Source organism: Channa argus, chromosome 1 (assembly GCF_033026475.1).
Source record: "Channa argus isolate prfri chromosome 1, Channa argus male v1.0, whole genome shotgun sequence".
In the NCBI taxonomy this organism is placed as follows: domain Eukaryota; kingdom Metazoa; phylum Chordata; class Actinopteri; order Anabantiformes; family Channidae; genus Channa; species Channa argus.
In genome coordinates this window covers 19,882,693-19,904,921 of record NC_090197.1, presented here as the reverse complement: position 1 = coordinate 19,904,921, position 22,229 = coordinate 19,882,693, and the positions used below count along the sequence as shown (strand labels likewise).

The window sequence follows — 22,229 nt, the reverse complement described above, 5'->3', positions numbered from 1 at the left end:
TCCATCAAGGTAGGGGTGTAGAAGAGAGTCCGTCATACATGTCAGGATCTTCTGGGTTCAACATGAGTTCAATCTTTATGAGGAATTAGTGTGGTCTTCTTGCTAAGGAGTGTTGATAATTCACACCTATAAGTACAGGGGTTCTGTGTCTTTGCATTTACATGTCACAGGAGAGCAAAGTCTTTGTTCATCTAGAGAAGGTTGATTTAGCCTTACCATGAGACGAGGTGTAGTGAAGGAGGGGTCCGTCTCCTTGGGGAGGGGTTAAAGGTCAGTTTGCTAACTTGGGCATGAATTTGTCTCTGCAGCCTTGTGTGTGAGCTACATTGAACTGAGGCAAATTTCCCCTTAGAAAAATATAGTTGGGTAGTTATTGTCTAATGAAGGTACTTAGAAAAATACTTCACACTAATTTGTAAAAAACAGATCAAATTGATATGTGACGCACAAAACAATAACTAAACATGAAATGTCACTCAGTTGATTTTGTTGTGCCTGTTTGTTCACCTAAGCAATAAAGTCATTACTGTGACTAACTAACACAAAATATAATGAAGTTTGGTTTAAAAACATAGAGATTTTTTAACAAGTTACCTGTCAATCCAATTACTTGGAATACTGCTGACCAAAACCTGCTCTAATCTAAATAATTCCATCAGAGTTTCCACCAGAGTTTCTCTCAAGGGCACAGTTGCATGTATTATATATTTTTGTTGTAAACAAATCTGGATATTACATTTTTCTGGCTACACCTACAGGAAATCTGTTAAAGAAGACATTTTTATAACTTTCACATTTTTATACCATTTGGCTGTCTGCAAAATTTGCCAAAAACTGTCTTGTACAATCTTAACAATAAAAACAGTATTCAATTTGCACCACTTATTTAAGTATAAAAAGTTTAAACACTGGACCTATATTTTTTCTTTTTACTTGTCAGAACAAAAAATCTTGATGAACAGTATCTCAACTATGGCCCAAAATTACTTGTTTTACTATACAAAATAATTTAACTACTCATACCATTTTGCCGTTGTAACTTCAGTTAAACAATTAGTGAATCTGCATATACACTGCCCACAACATGCACTTTCACCCCTGGTCACTTAGGATTTAGTTTCTATTCAAATATTAACTAATCCTTTTCGTCTGCCTTCTCATTTTCTCTCTTGGTTCTAGTTATCTCTTGTGGAAACCCAGGAACTCCACGGAATGCCCAGATCCTGATTCATGATGGCCTAACATTTTCCAGATCGATCACTTATGCTTGCAGGGAGGGCTACTACTCTACTGGCCTGCTCACCCGGCACTGCACTGTGAATGGGACCTGGACTGGTAACATGCCAGAATGCTCGGGTAATTACCACTTCTGACAGACAGTAACAAAATCTGACTGCGTCTATATGAAGTGCTTACCTTGTATTCCAGAATTAAATGAAAGTTAATGTTCAACTTCAGTATGCTTTTCTGTTATTTTGGTCTACGCACATTTTTGAGTTGTCTACTGGCTGTCCTCTTCTATTTTGTATCTTGTTGCGACAGTTTACACTTTGCACTTTGGTGAGGTGTTCTTCTGCCAGGAGATTACACATCCAGACCTTGTATACAAGGGAAACAATGGTTGGAATGATAGTATTATGCAAGATATAATATTATGCAGGAGAACATTAAATATGCTGTATATTAATCTCTTGTATTGGCATATGTTTTGTGGTACCCTGGTGCAAGAGGCTTAGAGAAATTTGGTTTGTGGCCAAAAGGACTCAAATGGCCTGTGGGCAACAGGTCTCAGATGCTGTGAAGAGCCAAGGAACCCTGGCAAATAGGGGTCACAAAGAGAACCAGTTTCTTCTCAAAAATAGGAGATAAACCCCAAGCAGTACCATTATAGATTTCAGAACTTTGTAATCCATAAGGGAAAGGGATAGATGGTGACACAGTTCAACAGAACATGTTTGCCAAGAGATAGATGTGAACACTAGGTAAATAATTTCTATTGATCTAGAAAAGGAAAATATGCATAAAAGAGATTTATTTAAAGGGCAACTTCACCAATTTTCAACGTTCTATGCCTTTAATTTAGGGTGTAAATGTAAATTATTGCTTTTAAACCTCTGAAGTTCCTATATTAAAATATTTATCTGCTTTTAGTTTAAAAACTCCTTCAGATGACATCACCCGGAACAGTTTTTTGTCATTAGGAGTACAGATAATATTATCTGTGGCAGCTATGGAAAATCAGGATTACAAACACCATAGTGTAAGCAATGATCTGAACAGAAGGTTCCTCCAAGTGATGTCATCTAGAGGCATTTTTGTAGCTAGAAATAAAGACTTATTTTAATGTAGGCACATCAGAAGGAAGTTTAAAGGCATTCATTCACATGTATTATTCAAACTAGATCCAAAAGAAGCAGGTTTAATATCAGTGAAGTCATCCTTTAACAGAGGTGGCTAACAGTAGTGTCCTCTTCATTGTAATTGTAACTTAATGTGAGTGAATCTTACTTTTTTTACAGTATCATGTATCCATCCCCAGAAGGAAATGTAAGTGGTTGCTCAGTCAGAGACGCTACACCTCCGAGAGCTGCACTTTCTCCTCCCTACTGGGAATTTTGCAGAAATGTTGGTCATATGCATTTAATAATGTCTTTTTGCCCAAAGGGAACTTGGCACAAGTTGTCTTCCTGTACTTTGAGTTTTTTCTTTTTTATTCACAGCAGAGCGGAGCTACAGTGTTGCTGAATCACACGAAGAAATTCTTATAGTTGTTACTCAATCACACTGTTTTCCCTCCAGGATGTAAAAGTTTTTCGGAGCTTCAAGGAATGACTGTAGAGGGATACCCATCACAAGACATAGTTATTCTGCATCCTTAAGGTTCTATACTAGACACAATCTCAGCATAAGGGTTCTTTTTTCAGATAAAGGCCTTAAATTATATTGTAGATGAGTATGATAGAAAAGTCTGGCATTTGCATAGTAACTGAGACTTTTTAAGCATTTTCAGGTTAAATATATACTCTAAAATTGGCAAAAAGAATATTGTCTGTCAAGTCACATCAACTACATTGCTTTTTAGATACATCTTTGACTATGAGGTAAACTGCTTCACACATTACATCCATATGATAGTTCATTACCTCCATGGCTCCATCCGGTGTGCAAGTCTAAATGTTTGTTTACTGGCTTGTATTTTATTTTAAGTCTGTGATATCGATCCCCTACTTTCTAAAGTGCAGTCAAAAGTCAAAAAAATTAAATATGATGACTCAGGTATAAACCAACATCAACTTTTTAAAAATTGATCCAAACAGACTTATTCGACATCATTGTCCTTGGACAAGAACATCTCTAGTCAACATTTAATTTTATTTGTCCATACAAAAGTGATAGTTGTTTGTATTCACTTTTTTCAATCAGTAATCAACTGTGGTGACCCTGGAGTGCCAGCCAATGGTGTGAGATTAGGGAGCGATTTCACCTACAACCACACAGTCAGTTTCCAATGTTCTCCTGGGTTCACCATGGATGCTGACCGGGCCTCCACCCTCATCTGCACCAAGGACCGCACCTGGAATGGCACTAAGCCACTCTGTAAAGGTATAGTTGTATGACAATATGACTGACTATGATAGCAGTTATAAATTTTATAGAACAATGCACTTCTAGCTGGCCTCTCACACAAATTCAACTGTTTTTGCTTCATCATTTGACATTACACTACTAGTTTTCAAACGCGGAACACATAAGTAAACCAACATGCAATCCTGAAATGTTGCTTTGTCTCCTTACAGCGATTGTCTGTGGTCCACCACCAGCTATCCCTAATGGACAGGTTGTTGGTGTAGATTTCATCTGGGGCTCCAGCATCAGTTATTCCTGCAACCAAGGCTACCAGCTGTCCCTGCCCACTGTGTTAACATGCCAGGGCCATGGCAACTGGAGTGGAGAGAAACCACAGTGCTTCCGTAAGTGGCACCATGCTGTAATACTCGATCACATGACATGTCTCTGACTTTGATTTCCCCTGTAAAGGTGCAGTGCGTATGTTTCTGTGGTATTTTGCCAATTGGAGAATGTTAAATTAAAACCCAACATCTTAAATTCCCTTTTTCTCTCCTTGTTCCTCCTCCTTCTTATTGCAGCTGTGTTCTGTGGAGACCCAGGGATTCCAGCCCAGGGAAGGAGGGAAGACAGAGGATTCACCTATCTCTCCTCTGTCTCCTTCTCCTGCTACCCTCCACTTGTCCTTGTGGGCTCTGCCAGGAGATACTGTCAGTATGACGGCACTTGGAGTGGCACACAACCCTCTTGCATTGGTAAGCTACTTTCTGTTTCTCCATTTTTTAGTAAAGTCTAACACAGTAGATATGTTAGAATGACCATCCAAAAACCCTTAAGTACTCACAGCTTTATATGCAATTTGTGAAACATGGTGCTACTTCCATTTTTCCTCATTGCAAGAGTCATCTTTCAGCAAGGAAGAATATCAGCATTATGAGTATATAAAAAATATATATGGTAATGAGGCACTTAATAAAATAAAACTGCTTGGTCTTAAAGAAGTTATGGATAAATTAAAATATATAGTTCAATTACATATAGGTCCAATATTGCATCTGAAGTTAGAATTGAAAGCTGTAAAATATGCACATATGCAAACCTTTGATCCAATAAGTGTTGGTTTAAAGATTAAGTCAACAATAATACCATACCCTATACATCATTTACCAGAAAGACTTAAAACTTAAAACTTCATAACTACTGCTTGTAGTACTTGTAGTACTTAAGATTTAATGATGACCGCATTTAGACTAAATAAAAAACTTGGTAACAATTATTTTTGACTTTAATCATTTGTTAGAAGATGTTTGTCAAAACAATTTATACATGTAGGATTGTTCCTTACATGCAGACACAGTATATGTGTTAAATAATTACAAATACAGTATGTGAAAAATGCTACTTATCATAAAGTGATATAATGTCTTTGATTGCAAGTATTGTATATTTATTGGGGTTTGCTGTCTGTGTGTGTGTGTCAGATCCTACTCACACTACCTGTGGAGACCCTGGCACTCCTTTATTTGGAAATCAGAACAACAGCCAAAGCTACCAGGTATGAATATGTGGGAGCACAAGAAAGAGTATTTTATACAACCCCAATTCAAAAAAGTTGGGACAATGTGTAAAACAAAAATAAATAGGGGATGATGATTTGTAAATCTCATCAAACCATATTTTATTCACAATAGAATATAAACAACATTTCAGATGTTGAAATTGTGACATTTTACCATTTTGTGTAAAATTTTAGCTCATTTTAAATTTAAATGGGAGCAACACATCTCAAAAAAACTACAAACTACACTGGAAACTACATTATGGAACAATTTTAGAAAAATGGTCCTCAACATAAAATTGTGAAGACTTTGAAGATCGCACCATCTACATTATATAATATCATCAAAAGACTGAGGGAATCAGGAGGAATCTCGCAAGGAGAGGGGACAAGGCCGAAGGTCAAAACTGGAGGCATGTGATCTTCGTGCTCTCAGGCAGCACTTCATTAAAAAAAGGCCTGATTCTCTACAGGACATAGCTACATGGGCTCAGGAACACTTCCAGAAATCATTGTCTGTAAACACAGTTCGCTGCACAAATGTAAGTTAAAGCCGTATCATGCAAAAAAGAAGCCATATGTATATAACACGATCCAGAAACGCCGTTGTGTTCTTTGGTTCAAAGCTCATTTAAAATGGTCTGAGGCAAAATGGAAAATTGTTCTGTGGTCAGATGAATTAAAATGTGAAATTGATCCATGGACGTTGTTTCCTGTTTACTAAAGAGGAGAGGGACCATCCAGCTTGTTATCAGCGGTTCAAAACCCTGCATCTCTGATGGTATGGGAGTCCATTAGTGCCCATGGTGTGGGCAGTTACACATCTCGAAAGGGTCAATAGAGGTTTTAGAGCAAAATATGCTCCCATCCACATGATGTCTCTTTCAGGGAAGATCTCGCATATTTAGGCAAATCAATGCTAAACCACATACTGCATCCATCACAATAGCATGGCTTTGCAGGAGAAGAGTCCGGGTGCTGATCTGGCCTACCTGCAGTCCAGACCTTTCACCAATAGAAAAAATTTGGTGCATCGTAAAAGAAAAAAATATCCAGAAAAAAAGCCCAGAATTGTTGAGCAGCTAGAATCCTACATCAGACAAGAATGGGACAACATTCCTCTCCTAAAACTCCAGAAACTGATCTCCTCACTTCCCAGACATTTACAGACAGTTGTTAAAAGGAGAGGGGATGCCACACAATGGTAAACTTCACCCACTTCCAACTTTTTTAAGATGTGTTGCTCCCATCCAATATGAAATGAGCTAATATTTTCCATGAAATGGTAAAATGTCTTGGTTTCAGCATACATATTGCAAATCATTGTATTCTGTTTTTATTTACATTTTGCACATGATCCTAACTTTTTATGAATCGGGGTTGTATATATTAAAGAAAAAATTAATTACACTTGCTACACTGCAGTTTTCTCCTTCTTGCTGTTCCTGTACATTTTGTCAAACCACAGACTACAAGGTTGAATCAATAAATGGTAAATGTTCTGCACTTATATAGCGCTTTTTTAATATTGGTACTCAAAGCACTTTACACTTCTTCTCATTTACCCATTCACACTCACAATCACACACACAGACTCACACACCAATGTGGCAGCTGGTATGCACTAACACGCTAACACTCACCAGGAGCAACTGAATAGGGGTTCATTTTCTTGCTCAAGGACACTTTGACATGTGACCGGAGGGGCCGGGGATCGAACCAACGGCGGGATTGGTGGATGACTGCTCTACCTCCTGCTCCACAGTCTCCCACAATAGCAATCTCAATTCTAATGTTACAAGATAGCACACCAGCAGAGATCAGATGTGTTTGTCTTCAGACACAGTAAAGCACGTTGATAATATTTTCTTCTTTTAAGCTCATTTAGATTTATTTTTTTACATACAATATATACTGACCATGTCCAAACAACATAGACAGATAACTAAGCTTTGATGTACGGTTGACTGAAGGTCCTCTCTTAAAAACAATATTTTCTTCTACACACAACTGTTTTAGCGTCCAGTTAAGTTGCAATCGACCATTTTTCCTTGAAACATTTGGGGATGTGGCAGTGGAAAAAGCACTGCTATAAATAATAAAATGAACAATAGTCACATTCTGTCCCTGCCATTTTTAATGATGCTTCATAAATGACACCTTAATATTACCTTAATTAGTGCAAATAATCTGAAAAGATGGCTACCAGCATGTATTGAGTTTTCCAGCTAATTTTGACCGAATCACAGAGGTACAGCAATACAGCACCTTACTTTTGAGAGAAAAGCAAATACCTCACAGAGCTCTAAGAAATTTAAAACTTATCATTTTTAGTTTGTGTTTTTCTTTTGAAGTAAATGGTAAATGGTTGCTCATATAGTCCTTGCTTTTGCTTTTATCCAGTGCAATTTACAATGTTGCTTCTTATTTTGCCAATCACATACACACACCCACACACTTACACACTGATGATGGCAGCTGCCATGCAAGGTGCATGCCTGACCCATCGGGAGAGGGTTCAGTATCTTGCCTAAGGACACTTCAGCACATAGCCAGGAGGGATCTGGAGTTTAACCACTGACCCTGTGGCCAATGCCACAACTGAGCTTCAGCCATCCTTAAGAAATATTTTATTAAATTTAGCTAAATAACAAACCCAAAACGAACATTAAAATGCCACTTTAATGTGCAATATTAGGTTGACATTATGTACAATATTTAAATTCATTGTCTAACCTATTTTCACATCCACTGTGTGTCCTTTTACAGATAAGCAGTACCGTGTTCTTCAGCTGTAGAAAGGGCTACTTACTGCAGGGCTCCATTTCTCGCACTTGTCTGCCCAACCTCACATGGAGTGGTTTTCAACCAGAGTGCATTGGTAAGAGCACTGTCTCTTTATCTTGTAAAAACATATATATTTAAGCGAAGAACTTACTTTAACGAACCTACATATATCCCGTATACTTATCCTTAACCCCACACGTCTTTTTACCATATTTTGATCCCTCTCTCTGCTAATCTCCCCTTCCCAACTTTTAACCTTCTCAAAAAAAAAACATTCTTTTGTTCTTTGGTCTCTTTAATGTATCTATTTTTTACATTAATTTTTCTTTTTCTCTTTCCATCTCTCCAGCCCACCACTGCAGCCAGCCAGAGTTGCCAGCCCAGTCTGATGTGAGAGCCATTGAACTGCCATCTCTTGGATACACACTGATCTATACATGTCAGCCTGGCTTTTATTTGGCTGGAGGATCAGAGCACAGGACCTGCAGGTCTGATGGGAGCTGGACAGGGAAACCGCCTTTGTGTGCAGGTATAAAAAAAAGAAAAAGGAAGACATTCTTGTTACTGATTACACAAAACATGGATACATGCACTATTTTGCTGCGCTCGCTAAAATTCTCCAATGTTATTTCATCATATAACCATGTTCAGCTATGACCCAAGGAAAGCATGCAGCTGAATTAAACACAAAATGTGTTATGTCATATTCATAATGCAAAGTGTCCATATGCAGTGTCTAGCGAAACTGCTCAAGTCTGGATGAGCATGACTTTCACTGTTAACTCTGGTTAGGATTCAGCTAATGTTGAAGAATAGCACTTTTAACACTTGAATATTCTGAGACATGTGCCAGGGCAGGATGGCCCATCCATCACACAATTACACTGCATGGATTTACAGATATGCTTTAAAACATTAACAGGTGTGCAAAACCTGATTAGGCAAATGCATACCATTGATTATGTTAGCAGAAGTAGTTCTTATAAATGGTGAGCCAGTGTTAACAAAGTCTAGCAGACAAATAGACAGGCATTAAGACACCCTGAAGCAATTGCCTAAATACATATAGGAAAAAAATAGTCATCGACACACAATTATCTAGGGTAGACAAATGCTAATGTTTTAAAGAGAAACGCATACAGGAGGATAGATCTATCTATCCATGTGATAGATTCTTTGCCAAGTTGGTTCCGAAATACAGAATGTGATAGGTATAAGGCCATGCCATTAAGAGTGAAGGCAAGAAAGAGAACTGGCCTTAGCAAATGCAAGATATTAACAGCACCTGTGGGTGCAGTGATGGAAGGGCAACTCAAAAGACTGGCAGCTAATAAAGTACCAGTCTGGAGAGGTGTGCACACGTGTCTGGATACATTTATCCGAGGTGCTGTCTGTGCTCATAAACTACCATCAATATACCTTTCTTTGTTTGTAGTTGCCTGTAATGCCATCTTTGCTCTGTTTCTCTGTTTATGTGTGTGGGTGTATGTTTACTACTGTGGTGTAGTCCTGCGGCCCTGAGTGAGCAGTAAGGCATTATTAAAGTGCTTCCCTTGAAGCTGCGAAACTGTCTGTCAGACTAAGCCATCGCCCCCACAGGGACACCCCGGCTGCTCTTTGACGTACGAGTCAAGTCCCGTCGCAGGCAGCCTTCACTCTGACCACCAAAAGGGTTATTAGATTTAGAGGTAGACAGGATGTGCTGATGGTGACATGACTACTGCAATTAACCTCAGAAAATTGGGGTGAAAATTGGATCTTTTATTTTCAATTGCTCGAGCATACACTGTTTACAGGATAAACTTGACTATTTTCTGTAGTTGATTTTGTGTTACTGTGCTCTCCAGCTGATAATCGCCCAAGCGGTAAGAGCCCAGTGGGGACAGTGCAGGAGCCACCCTCCAAATTACCAGGTAGGACAGGTCCTTCTTGTATTTGAAGTAAAAAGTAGCTGAATTTCACTTAAGTTTATTAGATACGAGTTCTTCATCCAAATGAGAAGAGGTTTTATATCAATATGCATTAATTTATTAATTTTCTTAATTACACTATGCTTTTAATCTGTGGTACTTTTATCGGGGCACTTATTCATAAAATAACATGGCAAGTGATTTAACATCTTTAAAGACAGTTGTACAGTTTGTGGCTAAATCAGCAACAAAGATAATTAAATATTGGGAACACGTGTGGTCTTAATTAAAAACTCTACCAAAAAAAACAAAACGTGAATTGTCTGCATCCTCTGTCTTTACCATTTGTCTTTGCCCCCTTCCCTCCAGTGCCTGGTGGTGTATTTGCTAAGAACTCTCTCTGGAGGGGATCATACGAGTATTTGGGGAAGAAGCAGCCGGCTATGCTCAGCATCACTGCCTTTGAACCCCTTAGTAACAGGGTTAACGGAACACTCATCGACCACAGTGGAGTTGAACTCAAACTGGCCGGTTGGTAACCCACCCATAAAGTCTTTCTTTCACACACAAACACATGCACACTTTTTTGTGACTCTTGTCAATTTTTTATGGACATCACAGTCACATGACAGACCTCCTGTATTGGGTTATATCCAAACAGACAATTGTCAGATAATTTCAAGTGAAGACAAGGAGCAAGAAATCATTGCAGCCCCTGCATGAATAAGATCTTTTTTGCTGTTACAGAATAGCAGACAATTTTTTTCCCTGTGGCATAATCACCACGCAGCTGTGATCATTATGACGCAAATTTACATCAGTAACAGCTTGGATATTTCACTTTGCTGTACCTGGGTACTATCAATCTTCATCACTGTGTAATTTTTTTTTAAAGCTACAGTGTTTGACAATCTGCACTGAAAGTAATGTTGCTGATTCTTACTTGCAGCATAATATACTACCACTTGTGGACAAACACAGTTTGAAACTGTTCTCAACAAATGCACTGTTTACACATTTGAGTTTATAAAAGCCACAGACAAGCTGGGCAGGCACTGAGAGATCATTGTTGGTTTTGATCCCTTTATTATAGGTTCTAAAACTTTTATTGTGCCTTCTTTTGGTTTATTGATCAGAGGATGAAACAGACTTAACTTTCTTGGTGTATCAGTGTTAAAAACTTGGCCCAAGCTCGTTACACACAAAATGTTTAAGTGCCACTTGAATTTATTTAACTTTAGCAAAAATATAAAGGTGTGACTCGTGAGAAGGTATTGGTGCAAGGCATGTGTGCATGAGTGAGAGTAAGCTTGTCAGAGTGTTGTAGAGGGTGTTTTCTATTGAATATTTTATAGAGCTAAGGAGACCATGAATGAGATTGAGACTGCCGAGTGAGTGAGTGAGTGAGTTAGTGAGAAAGCTGGGAAAGTAGGCCTTTATAGCTTCGGTCACAACCATCTCCCAGTTACAGCCAGTTTTTCTGATGACTCACCCAGGCTCCTGCTAGAGAAAGCACAACAGGATTATCAGAGCAAGCCCAGGAGGGTGGAATGTTGAATAAATATGACATATTTGTACCAAATCATAATTTTTAGGTGGTTTCGGTGTGGTTGTTGCTGTAAGTGTAACTGTTTTTTTTTTGCAGGCACGTATAAGAGGGAGGAAGCCCAGCTGCTGCTCCAGGTCCACCAAATTAGAGGCCCTGTGGAGATCTTTGTCAACAAGTTTAAAATAGACAACTGGGCCCTAGACGGACATGTAAGTGTAGGTGCAGGGTCAGGTTCAACACAATACCTCTTTGTGTAATTGAAAAGATTTTACATTACACAATCTTTCTCTCTGTCTCTCTCACTCACACAGGCACATGAACAAACACACACACACACCTGTATTATAAAATATGCACACGCACACATAAACACTAACCTTGTCACTCTTGGGAGATGGAGGGCCCAATGAGAGTGTTCTCTTTAATTAAAATGTCAGCTAAATCATTGCTTGGTAATCAGGACTCAACAGACCCTCTCCACTCCTCTCTCCCAGTTTATCCCCCAACCTCAGGCACCTTTGATGCACACACACACTCCACATATTAAAAAAAAAAAAGGTCACTGTGTATGTGTCTGAGCCAACATGTGGTGTTTCTACTGGATGTGCACATTTCACAAGTGTTTACATTCAGGCTTGTCTCGTGCAAAGTGAAGCATTACTCTTGTGTAACATGCTTGCGTGCATGCAGCAAGGCTGAGTGTGATTATGTTTAGGCTCTTGAGCAGGAAAAACATCATATTAAATGTCAACCATAAGAGCAACTTACAGCTCCTTTGACATGGTATTTCATTTTCTGCATGTACCAGCTGCTGACACATTGATGATACACTCCTTTGTAAAGCCTAGATGTAGCATATTAAGTGTCTGTCTCCCATTTCTCCCTCTCCCTAGGTGTCCTACATCTCTTCATCCAACTCCTTTGTGTACCAGGGATTTGTCAGAGGAAAAGGCTTTGGCCAATTTGGTCTCCAGAGACTGGGTGAGTGAGCTGTCCAATGGGTTATAAAAACCACTGTGACCAAGTGGTCTCCTGGGGGATCCTTTCTGCGATTTCCATCTCCAACATGGCTCATTTAAAATATGTTTAGTGTCCTTCAGCAGAGCTCCAAGTTCTTTCAGAGCATATTATTTGCTATGTTGGAGTTTTCAATCATTTACTTTTCTCCCCAAATGTGAAAACATGTCTGAGAATGTGCCTTTGAACCCAGCATTAAACAGGCAAACACAGTTAAAAAATGTTATGAATGGTCTATAACATCTACACATAAATATTACACTCACATGCAACACAGCTACACAGAATCTTTCCTTAGGGAGTTTGTGGGTTGTGTTCTTTGCATGTAGAGTCTTTGGCATATCAAGTAACCCAGTATATTGCAGTTTTGATACAGTAAAGACAATTTTTTATTCTTTGCTGAGTGTAATACTTTGGTATCTTCGGCAACTTCAGCGACACAGGTGTCACAGGTGTAGAACTTTTTTAAAACAGCTACAGCTCTCCATATATTCTGCTTCATGTTTGTGACCTAGAAATTCCTCCCACGTGATCCTCATTGCTGTGAATTTTGCAACAGTTTGTATACAGCAAATCTTTGCATCCAGGCTCCATGGATCCGAGTGCCTGCGGCTGTAAGGCAGTTTTGTGTGTGAGACTCCTTTTCCTCGCCTTTTTCTCCATGGTTTCTGCATCTGCAACTGCAAACACCCTAACATTCAGAGACTACTACAAAATGAAAAGCACACTACATGGTGCAAAAGTACAATATTTAGTGAGTAGGGTGTGATTTTGGACACAGCCATGATGTTCCAGAGTACTCAACCTTTCTCCCAGTACTAAACACTTCATGAACTATGAGGGCTGTTTAACAAAATCAATAAGTTATTGTCTTGACATCATGAGACTGACTAATACCTTGGTTTTCTGTGGAGAAAAAAGGCTAACGTGTTTAAAATGCAGCTTAATTTATTGATTTTACATGATCTAATCGTTGTAAACATTTAAGTAGATATTGCTAGTGCTTTTGCTGTTTTCTTTTTGCTGATGCTGCTGAAGGTGACAGATTTCTCAAGAATTTAGCAGCTTTTTTCAAAAGCAAAGCCCAGATTGGAGTGGCTTCCATATTGGCTGCAAGACAGACTGAGGAGCAGCAGTGTAGGTACAAAAACATTCACATACGAGCAGCAGCTTGGAATTGAGCATGAAAGCATGCAGTGTTAACATAGATTAAAGGGTGTGTATGCACTTTGGAAGTTGTGTGAAAATCTCCCGTAATGAGAAAGGTGATTGAACAGCAGGTGCAGAACCCTCTCTTCCCTCCCCACCACCCAGGCTCAGTACATTGATTGAGCAAACAGATCTTTATTAATGCAGACGACTGGGGCTGGTGCCAGGGTTTTGGTGTTTATGTGTGTTTAAGTGTATGAGTAAATTGAATGCGAGTCTGGGAGTAAGGTTTGCACGTCTTGGAAATAATCCTACTCAATTTGTCGACGTTTCCATGTTTTGTTTTAACTCAGTGGTGGTGTAACTGCCTGTGCAGTTTGCCTGTGTGAGTGTGTTTGTGCATCTGTTTGTGTGCTCGCGTTTATCCGGCAGGGGGTTGATTGGCAAACACCACAGAACCCACTAATTGAATTCTTTCTTGTTTGTCACTCGTCCTTTATTGGAGTTTTTTGGCATTCTGTGGCAAACAGGTGGGCTGTCACTCCTCCACTGCTGCTGTTGCAGACACACATCTTCATAAATTAGAGAATGAAATGAGTTAATAGCTGTCGGCCTTTGATTTCAGTAATTAAGAGTCATTGTTAGGGTAATGGAATATGACATTCCCGTGGGGGGGGTCAAAAAATAAAGCATGGAAATAAACATTAAAAAAGTCACTTGTCAGCAAGTGGAGCGTTCCTGGTAGCCATTTTCAGCCAGCTTTTTATCTGCAGTTTTGTGTTAAATCTTTGTCAAATCGAGTTTCTGGCAGAGGGTGAGGAGGATAAGTTCGTTTTTGTCTTATTTATGTGGTTTGATTGTAACACCTGCTGCTAAATGTCCTGATGTAATGTTGACGTAAAAGGCTTTATGTCTTATCTTATTTTCCTCCAGAGAGTTTAGATCCCAGCAGAGAAAACCAAGGCTACAACTTCGCCTCCAACAGCAGTTCAGTGGCAGCAGCCATCCTAGTGCCTTTTATAGCCATGATCATTGCAGGCTTTGCTTTGTACCTCTATAAACACAGGTGAGAATCACACCACATCACATCACTGATACTGTAAATTTCACATTTCTACATTGTCTGCAAGCCTATGAGTTAATTTTCCTTTGCCTTTGCTTTTTAAAATACACATCTCGATTCACATTCCAAAATAAAAGCAAATGCATGTTTTTTTTTTAAATTTTCAAACAAATAATTTTAACTCAATATTCGGAGGTCATATCTTATATAGAAATGATACATACATAATACATAATCCCTCTCTCTCCTCTATACTGAATATGTTACCCATAAACAATGTTAACAGAACTAATTACTTTATTTAATGATTGATTTCAGAAGAAGACCCAAAGTCCCCTTCAATGGTTATGTGGGCCATGAGAACACTAACGGGCGAGCTACATTTGAGAACCCTATGTATGACCGCAACATCCAACCCACAGACATCATGGCAAATGAGACAGAGTTCACAGTCAGCACAGTATGCACAGCTGTATAGCAACTGCTTCCTCCAGAGGTATGAATTAGATATGATTAGGTCGTCTGGGTTTATTTTACACTAAGGGCTTTTCGTGATCACATCCAGTGCATCAAACTATTGAAGTAACAAGAGACAGATGCTCAGAACCTAGTTTAAAAAAAAAAAAAAATCACAATTTTACTAATCGTAGAAAAATCAGTGATTGGATATCTTCTGCTGCCCTATTTCTTTGATGTATGTCAGTGTAACTAATAATAATTAATTTGGGATTGTATGTTTTATTTTATCACTGTAAAGAATATGAAATTAATGCATTTATCTTCTCTCTTTGTGGTTTTCTTCATCGCTGTCTATTTCCCCATAACCACCTTTCTTTTTACCTGCATTTCTGTGTGTATTTTTGTTCCTCGTTTTCCAATCCCCTATCCTACAATGTCCTGTCCTTTCCTTACACCCACATCCTATCATTAAACTTTGCATTGATCCTTGATTTAGTTAGGGGAGGAGACGTGCACCACATCTTTCCCTTCCTGCCAACAGAGGACATCCATAGTTCCCTAAGCAGAGGGCAAGACAAAGATTATTTTATTTGCTGAAATACATTCAAGACACATCTCCAGTGGAAACTGCTCTTACCCGCAGGAGACATGGAAAAAAAACACACACATACACAGAAACCATGTGAGGACAAGGACTGTAACAAATGCCAACAACAACATGCTAACTTTACACGGTTTCTTGATCATTTTCCATACTTTGAGGAAAGGCTTCCACTTGAAACTGCACCCAGCAGGAGTACTGCAGGAAGCAAAGCTGTGATGACTTTTCTCACCGCCCTCCGCCTAAACCCAAAGGGAAATCAATGGTCAACTTTAAGTCAAGATATTGACCTGTAGCTAACGGAGCTCTATGTGCAAGTGAACTGTATGGTGGACAGCTTATCTTTGGCCTATGGGAGTCAGAAACAGACAGTCTGGACTTTTTAATTCATGTATCTTTCAGTTTTCCATTTTCTTTCCCTTTTTTATTTAGGTATCCAGCTTGATTTGAGTAAATGGGAATTTTGTTTTTTCCAGCCGTCTGTCCCAAGGCTTTTGACAGTTTTCATCTAAGGCTTGGGCTTTGGGTCTCTCTGAGGATGAATTAAAAATTCCCTGAGTTTTAAGGCTATGCTGGAGACACATATTTTTATCATGTCTCAGTCCTCTTCTCTTCTCCCTCTTTTTTTTTTTTAATTTATTTTTTTTGAAGTAATGATGAAATTTTGCTCGCTATGGCAGCTGTGTCCAGAGCAGAGGTTACAAGGTAGTTAGAGCTGCTGAAGCAAACACTTAGTGAGAATTTTAGGGAGAACTTGTCTGTATAACTGAGTGAGAGCGCTTGCATAAATATGTGTGTATGTTTCTACGAGCTGCCCCTAAAAAATAGCCTGTCTACTTTGGCCCCAAAGAATCCATCCAACACACTACAGATAATTTGCTGAAGTTTCTTATTTTTCTCTTTTTTCTCATTTCATTGAAATGTTAATGATTGGGTTTAGGACTATCACTTTATGGAAATGAACAGGCTCTAACGACAATGTAGAAGTCCACTGAGAGAACTAAAACTAATAGCAGTATCAGTTTCTATAAATTTTATCCTCTTTCCCATGGTGGTGATTTGTGTGCAATCGCTTTACCTTTTTTTGTCTGGGAAGGACTGAAGTGAACGTGTTGATAGACAAAATCGCCTCTCAAACTAATGCTCCCAAATAAAAACGTTAAAGAGGCAGTACTCTCTCTTTGTTTCACACACGCATTGATTACAACCATCCTCCCTGTCTGAGGCACTTGAGGAGAACAAGACATTGGTTAGGTCAAACTAGTCACAGCAACTGTGATATTTCTATGGATCTTTAAATTCCTTGGAATCTTTTTTTATTTTTTATTTTTTTATTTTTTGGCTTCATTTGCAAAAGTCAGAACGAAGCTGTAGCACCGAGAACAGAGCAACAAGTTCTGTTTGGAGAGAGTGCATGTCTGATGTCAAATTCTGAGCTACTTTTCCTGGATCCACCTGTACATGTTTCTCCAGCTTGAAGGTGGCATAGGTACTGTTTTTCTCTGAGATCTAGATGCAGTGTTAGCTCCCTAAAGTTGGCCTTAGGAAAACAAACATCAAAGAGTGGTCATGTTCTAACTCCCTTGAAATGTTCAAGTTTGAAGAATGGATGAGTCAGTGATGCATTCCCTCTGGACTACATTCAGGTCTTTTTCTCAAAGTTAACTTCTGACAGGTCCATCCCTTAGAAAAAAGAGTAATGTTGCTTTGTTTTGTCTTCACTCGTCATGTGTTGCAGGAGGCTTCCTCAGAGCCGTGACAGCGGGGGGAGTAGCTAGCATACTGATTACTCCCATGCATTAAATTGAAAATGATAGATATGATATGAAAAGAAAAACGTGTTTATGTCTCTAATGCTAATACACCTCACATCTGTGGCAACTGGGGAGTGGCATATACAGAAAAGATTGTTTTGAAATTGCCACACAGGAGGGAACTGTCATCAAATTGACATACGCAACAGCAGGACTCTACCTTGGCTGGTGACTGACATGCCTGATAAAAAGAGAAGACTGAAAGCAGTAATGCTTTTGTCACCCTTATAATGTGTGTGTATCAAAAGAAGGAAGCCGAATGGATTTCCAACAACCCACTCCTAACTCTTTACCACTAACTGTCCATATACCCATGTATCCTGTGGATGCTGAGTGGGGTGAATAGTGCTTGAATTTCACTGCAGCAAATTGAGCCATTACATGCAATTTGCTTTAATTTAGCCTTGTTTCATTGTTGAACCCATCTCAGATCCTGAATCCATCTTACCATTATCAATGACAGGACAGATTCTCGATTAGATAATGTTTGGCTCAAAAAAACAATGAAGGCTGTCGCCATGAATCCATACTTATTTGATTTACTTTGTGCTTTCTGGCTTGCTTTTGTTATAACAATGCTGGAGATTAGAAAGAAAATGTAATGGGTAGATTTTGTTTTAATAATTCATTGTATACATTATATATATATATATATATATATATATATATATATATATATATAGTAAATGCAGCAAAGTGGATTTAACTAAGTCAAATCATCCTCCATAACAACAAGTCTTTAAAATCACCTAGGGTACTTAATTTTTCTCTGAAATTCAGGCCTTTGAAACCAATCACTGTATTATTCCTTCAATCAGTTTCGCTGTGGGTCAGTAATTGCTTTTACAATTTTATTACTTTTAAAGCTCTCGCTTATCTCCACAGTACAGATAGAATATTGCCCCTTGCCTGCTCTGGTCGTGAATTGATGGGAAAGGAAACGATTGAATTACCCTGGAGATTTCACAGGGAGAGGAGCAGTTGCACTCATATTATCTTGAAGGTGTTGGTACTCACTTCTCATAGTTTTATGTAGCTGTCGTGTTGTGCATGTCATTTGTTTTTATTCTAAAATTGCTCCAAATATTTCAGCACAGTGAATAGCTTCATGGCACTGCTTTTAGTTTCTTGTGAGGCCACTTTCAAGTGGTCTTTTTGCCTCTATTCATGTTTCCCATGGCAACGTTTATCACACATTATCCAACACTTTATTAAACTGCGTTGAGTATTAAACAAACAAATGTGATTAGCTGGTACAATAGAACATGATGCCCCCATTCCCTAGATGGAACTGATTCTATTAAATTAGATTTAGACTTTAGACCTGGACAAACAGAATACAAAATCATAAGCTCACACAAGTGTGAGTGTTCTTCCCAACAAGGGCTCAGCAATGACAAATTTAGAAATTGTTTTGAAGGGCCAGACTCATCCTTTCTCTATGGTTTTGAACCTTCTCCAGACTTCAATAAGCACTTTACATTCATTATAGTGCCTTTGTAGCAGCCCATAATACAGTATGGTGAACAAGCTTGAGTGGCTCAATTTTTTTGTTCAAGAATTCTAAACATAAAAAAAAAACGTGAGTTTGTTTGAATCATGTTGGATCATCATAGCATCTTTGTTTGCATTTCCTGAATAAGCAACAGGTTCATTAGTACTGTATATTGGTGTGCAAGAAATATCTTGGGTGTTATGTGCTTGCAGACATGCTTGACTTGTCTGTTCGTATCATGTGAGGTCACCTTTTAAGCCAAAGAAAGTTACATGTATTCAACCAAATTAGATTTAGTCAAAAATGCTATTGTATACTTTGTTCTTGACATAACATTTTGCAGTTCCACTAGTAGTAAAAGTAGTAAAATTGTTACTTGCGTACAAAACATTTAGAAAAATGAATGCATGTAATTTTGCAGAAATTAAGGCTTTCATATAAGGGGCACTACATCTGTAGAAATATTTACTCTTTAAACCATATGAGTTTTTCAGAAAAGTACTTAAAGAAAGTGCAGCTCAGTCATATGAAAATGATGATCATTGAGTTCTGGTCAGGGTCATGCTATAGGAGTTAAAGAGTTTTTCCTTATATCACCTGGCTACTTCCTGGTTCTTTTTGCATATTTTAAGACAGAAACTGTTCATCCTAGATTCATTTTCGTTATCAGCCAGACACAGCTCTGAGTTCTCCCTTGCTCACCATCTCTTCTTTCATGAAACACACTGCAGCTATGGTCTTTGAGTTTCCATCAAGTTCACAGATTTTTTTTTTATAGTCAGGGACAAGACCAAATGGTCCCTGTTTCTTTCTGCAGCTATAGCTCTCCCTTTCCAGTATGAGCCACCCTGTACATGTATTAAAACCCTCAAGAACTCTATCAGCCATGCTGTACATCATATTCTGCATCAATTATCACTCATAATCTCCCATATTTCATTGCCACCACATACTGATGGCTCTGACAAAGCCACACTTACTGCTGTGTTATTCAGGTAATTTGCCTTCACTGTTCAGCGAGGGAAAAGAGATGTATTTTGTAAAGCTTTGGAACGCAGATGAATTTTATTCTATAAATGTAGATAAGGGTGGATTGGGTGTTATTGCTGAAAAAGTACTGAATGTATTTCATTTCACTGAGTGCATCAGAATTTATCCACCTATCTATACTGTTTTCAATATCTATATTCCAACTACTGCTCCACTGTTTGTGGGCAGTAATGGAAAGATATCTGTGTTGCTAGAATTTGTCCTTGAAATCAAGTGTCCAATTTATTTGTACTAAAATATAGCATAATATGTAAGAGAGCTGCTTTTTTTTTATTACTAAAGGCTTGACATTGCTGTTGTCATACCTACTTATACAACATAGTTATTACAGTATATTGTCTTTTTTTTGTTTGTTTGTTTGTTTGTTTTGTTTTTCATAAAATACTTTCAGGCCAGTTGTTAGATCTCTAAGTTAGACTCCACATTAGACTAAAAATCAATAGCAACCCTTTGCACCTAACTGAGATCAACACGGCCCTTGATCACCTCAACATAACAACAGAACAGTAAAAGGCAAAGATCCAGTGTCAGTGTCTTGCTGTACACCAAAAGGGTTACCTGAAAAGAACATGGACTTGAAGAGACTGTGTGTATCTGCAGAGAGCAACTACAGAGGGAAAATGTCTCTAAGAAAAGAGAATATGTTAATGAATAAAAACTTTTTTTTGTACAGAGATATATTTTTATGAAAATACATTTGTAATATAAAAAGAAAATGGGTTGACATATATGTAAAGGTTTTTCTTTTTCATTATTGTAGTACAAATGCTAGTGGGGAGTATATGAAAAATCTCTATATATAAATAAATCTCTCACTATATATATATATATATGTGTGTATATATATGTATATATATGTATATACATACATATATACATATATATACAAAGAAAAATAGAAACAAGGCTTTTTGTATATGTAAAAAATATTGTAAATAAAAGTTTACATATATACTGTACATATGTAAGACTCACCATGGCTTGTCTGCAATATATAAAATGTATTTTATCTGTCTGTATATGATGCTTTGCATTGTGTCTAAGCTTATTCTACTTTCTTGAACTTGAAACTTATTTTGAAGGTTTTGGAATAAAATATAAAACCTACTTTCCGACAGGGTATGTGTTGTACTCGATGCATGTGTTTATTGCTTCAAGCCCAGAACCCATTAGCTAATCAAGCTCTGAAGGTTATAAGCAATGTCATTACACAGTGTAACCATTGTTTTTCAGCAGCACTGTTCTCAGCCAAGATAGCTGCTAGTGGAGATTGAAATTCTTCTATAATGTATGTAACCATTTTGTCCTTTGGTTAAGTATACTATGATCATGTATAATGACACTGTTGGACTGTAGTTGTGTGAGAACCACATGAGATGCTCTACATGCTTGTTTACAGAGTACTGCGACACTTACAGTTTACTCCAGTGACATGCCAGTGATGCTGACAGGCTTTTCTTAGCATAAGTATAACAGAAAGGAAAATGTCACATTCCACATTTAGACATAAGGAACAACTTTGTATTACTTACATTATGGTTTACAGCGTCATATTTTTAGCATCGGATGATAATTCATTACTAATTATATAAGTTTAGGTCTTGGTTAGTTTTACCAATGATTCACAAAACTGGGTTGCACCACAAAAGCAGAGTGAATGTATTTTGTAGCTATTAGGGATTGAAAATCGCGACAGGTACTCAGTTCGCCTCCCACAACCACAAATCATGCCTGTAGGTACAGTAAATGTGATGTACTCAAATTATGTACCTAGGTAAAAGAGACCAATACAGCAGTAAAGACTGTTACAAGTAATTTCTAAATGCTAGATTATCCAAGTACAAAAGTATAATAAATTATAATATTGGATTATAATTATTGATCTTCATTAATGCGTTCATAATGTATTGTTATAGCTTATAAACCTTATCTTTTCCTTTTCCTCTGAACATGTCCAAACCACCTCAATCTTGCCTATTTGACTGATGTCCTCATTCCTGATCCTGTCCATCCTCGTCACTCCCAAAGAGAACCTCAACATCTTAAGCTCTGCTACCTCCAGATCTGCCTCCTGTCTTTTCTTCAGCGCCACTGTCTCTAAGCCGCACAACATCACTGGTCTCACCACCGTCTTGAAAACCTTTCCTTTCATTCTCACTGCTACTCTTTTATCACACAACACACCTGACACTTTTCTCCACCTGTTCCAA

The 22,229-nt window shown here is 38.2% G+C and overlaps 1 protein-coding gene across 2 annotated transcripts in view; it reads left to right on the top strand.

The window, feature by feature from the left end:
• csmd2 (CUB and Sushi multiple domains 2) overlaps nt 1-21,798 on the top strand; it is a 244,172-nt gene extending 222,374 nt beyond the window's left edge. The window contains exons 59-72 of one of the 2 annotated variants that reach the window (XM_067505569.1): nt 1,180-1,356; nt 3,424-3,603; nt 3,798-3,971; nt 4,149-4,322; nt 5,049-5,122; nt 7,895-8,006; nt 8,262-8,441; nt 9,760-9,825; nt 10,192-10,353; nt 11,468-11,580; nt 12,265-12,352; nt 14,471-14,603; nt 14,919-15,096; nt 15,556-21,798. In XM_067505569.1, coding sequence (XP_067361670.1) covers nt 1,180-1,356; nt 3,424-3,603; nt 3,798-3,971; nt 4,149-4,322; nt 5,049-5,122; nt 7,895-8,006; nt 8,262-8,441; nt 9,760-9,825; nt 10,192-10,353; nt 11,468-11,580; nt 12,265-12,352; nt 14,471-14,603; nt 14,919-15,078 — 1,793 coding nt within the window. In that variant the 3' untranslated portion in view covers nt 15,079-15,096; nt 15,556-21,798. Of the gene's footprint in view, nt 1-1,179; nt 1,357-3,423; nt 3,604-3,797; nt 3,972-4,148; nt 4,323-5,048; nt 5,123-7,894; nt 8,007-8,261; nt 8,442-9,759; nt 9,826-10,191; nt 10,354-11,467; nt 11,581-12,264; nt 12,353-14,470; nt 14,604-14,918; nt 15,097-15,555 lie in introns of those variants that run through there. The other variant, XR_010914488.1, reaches the window with a different exon arrangement.
• The last annotated feature ends 431 nt before the right edge of the window (nt 21,799-22,229 follow it).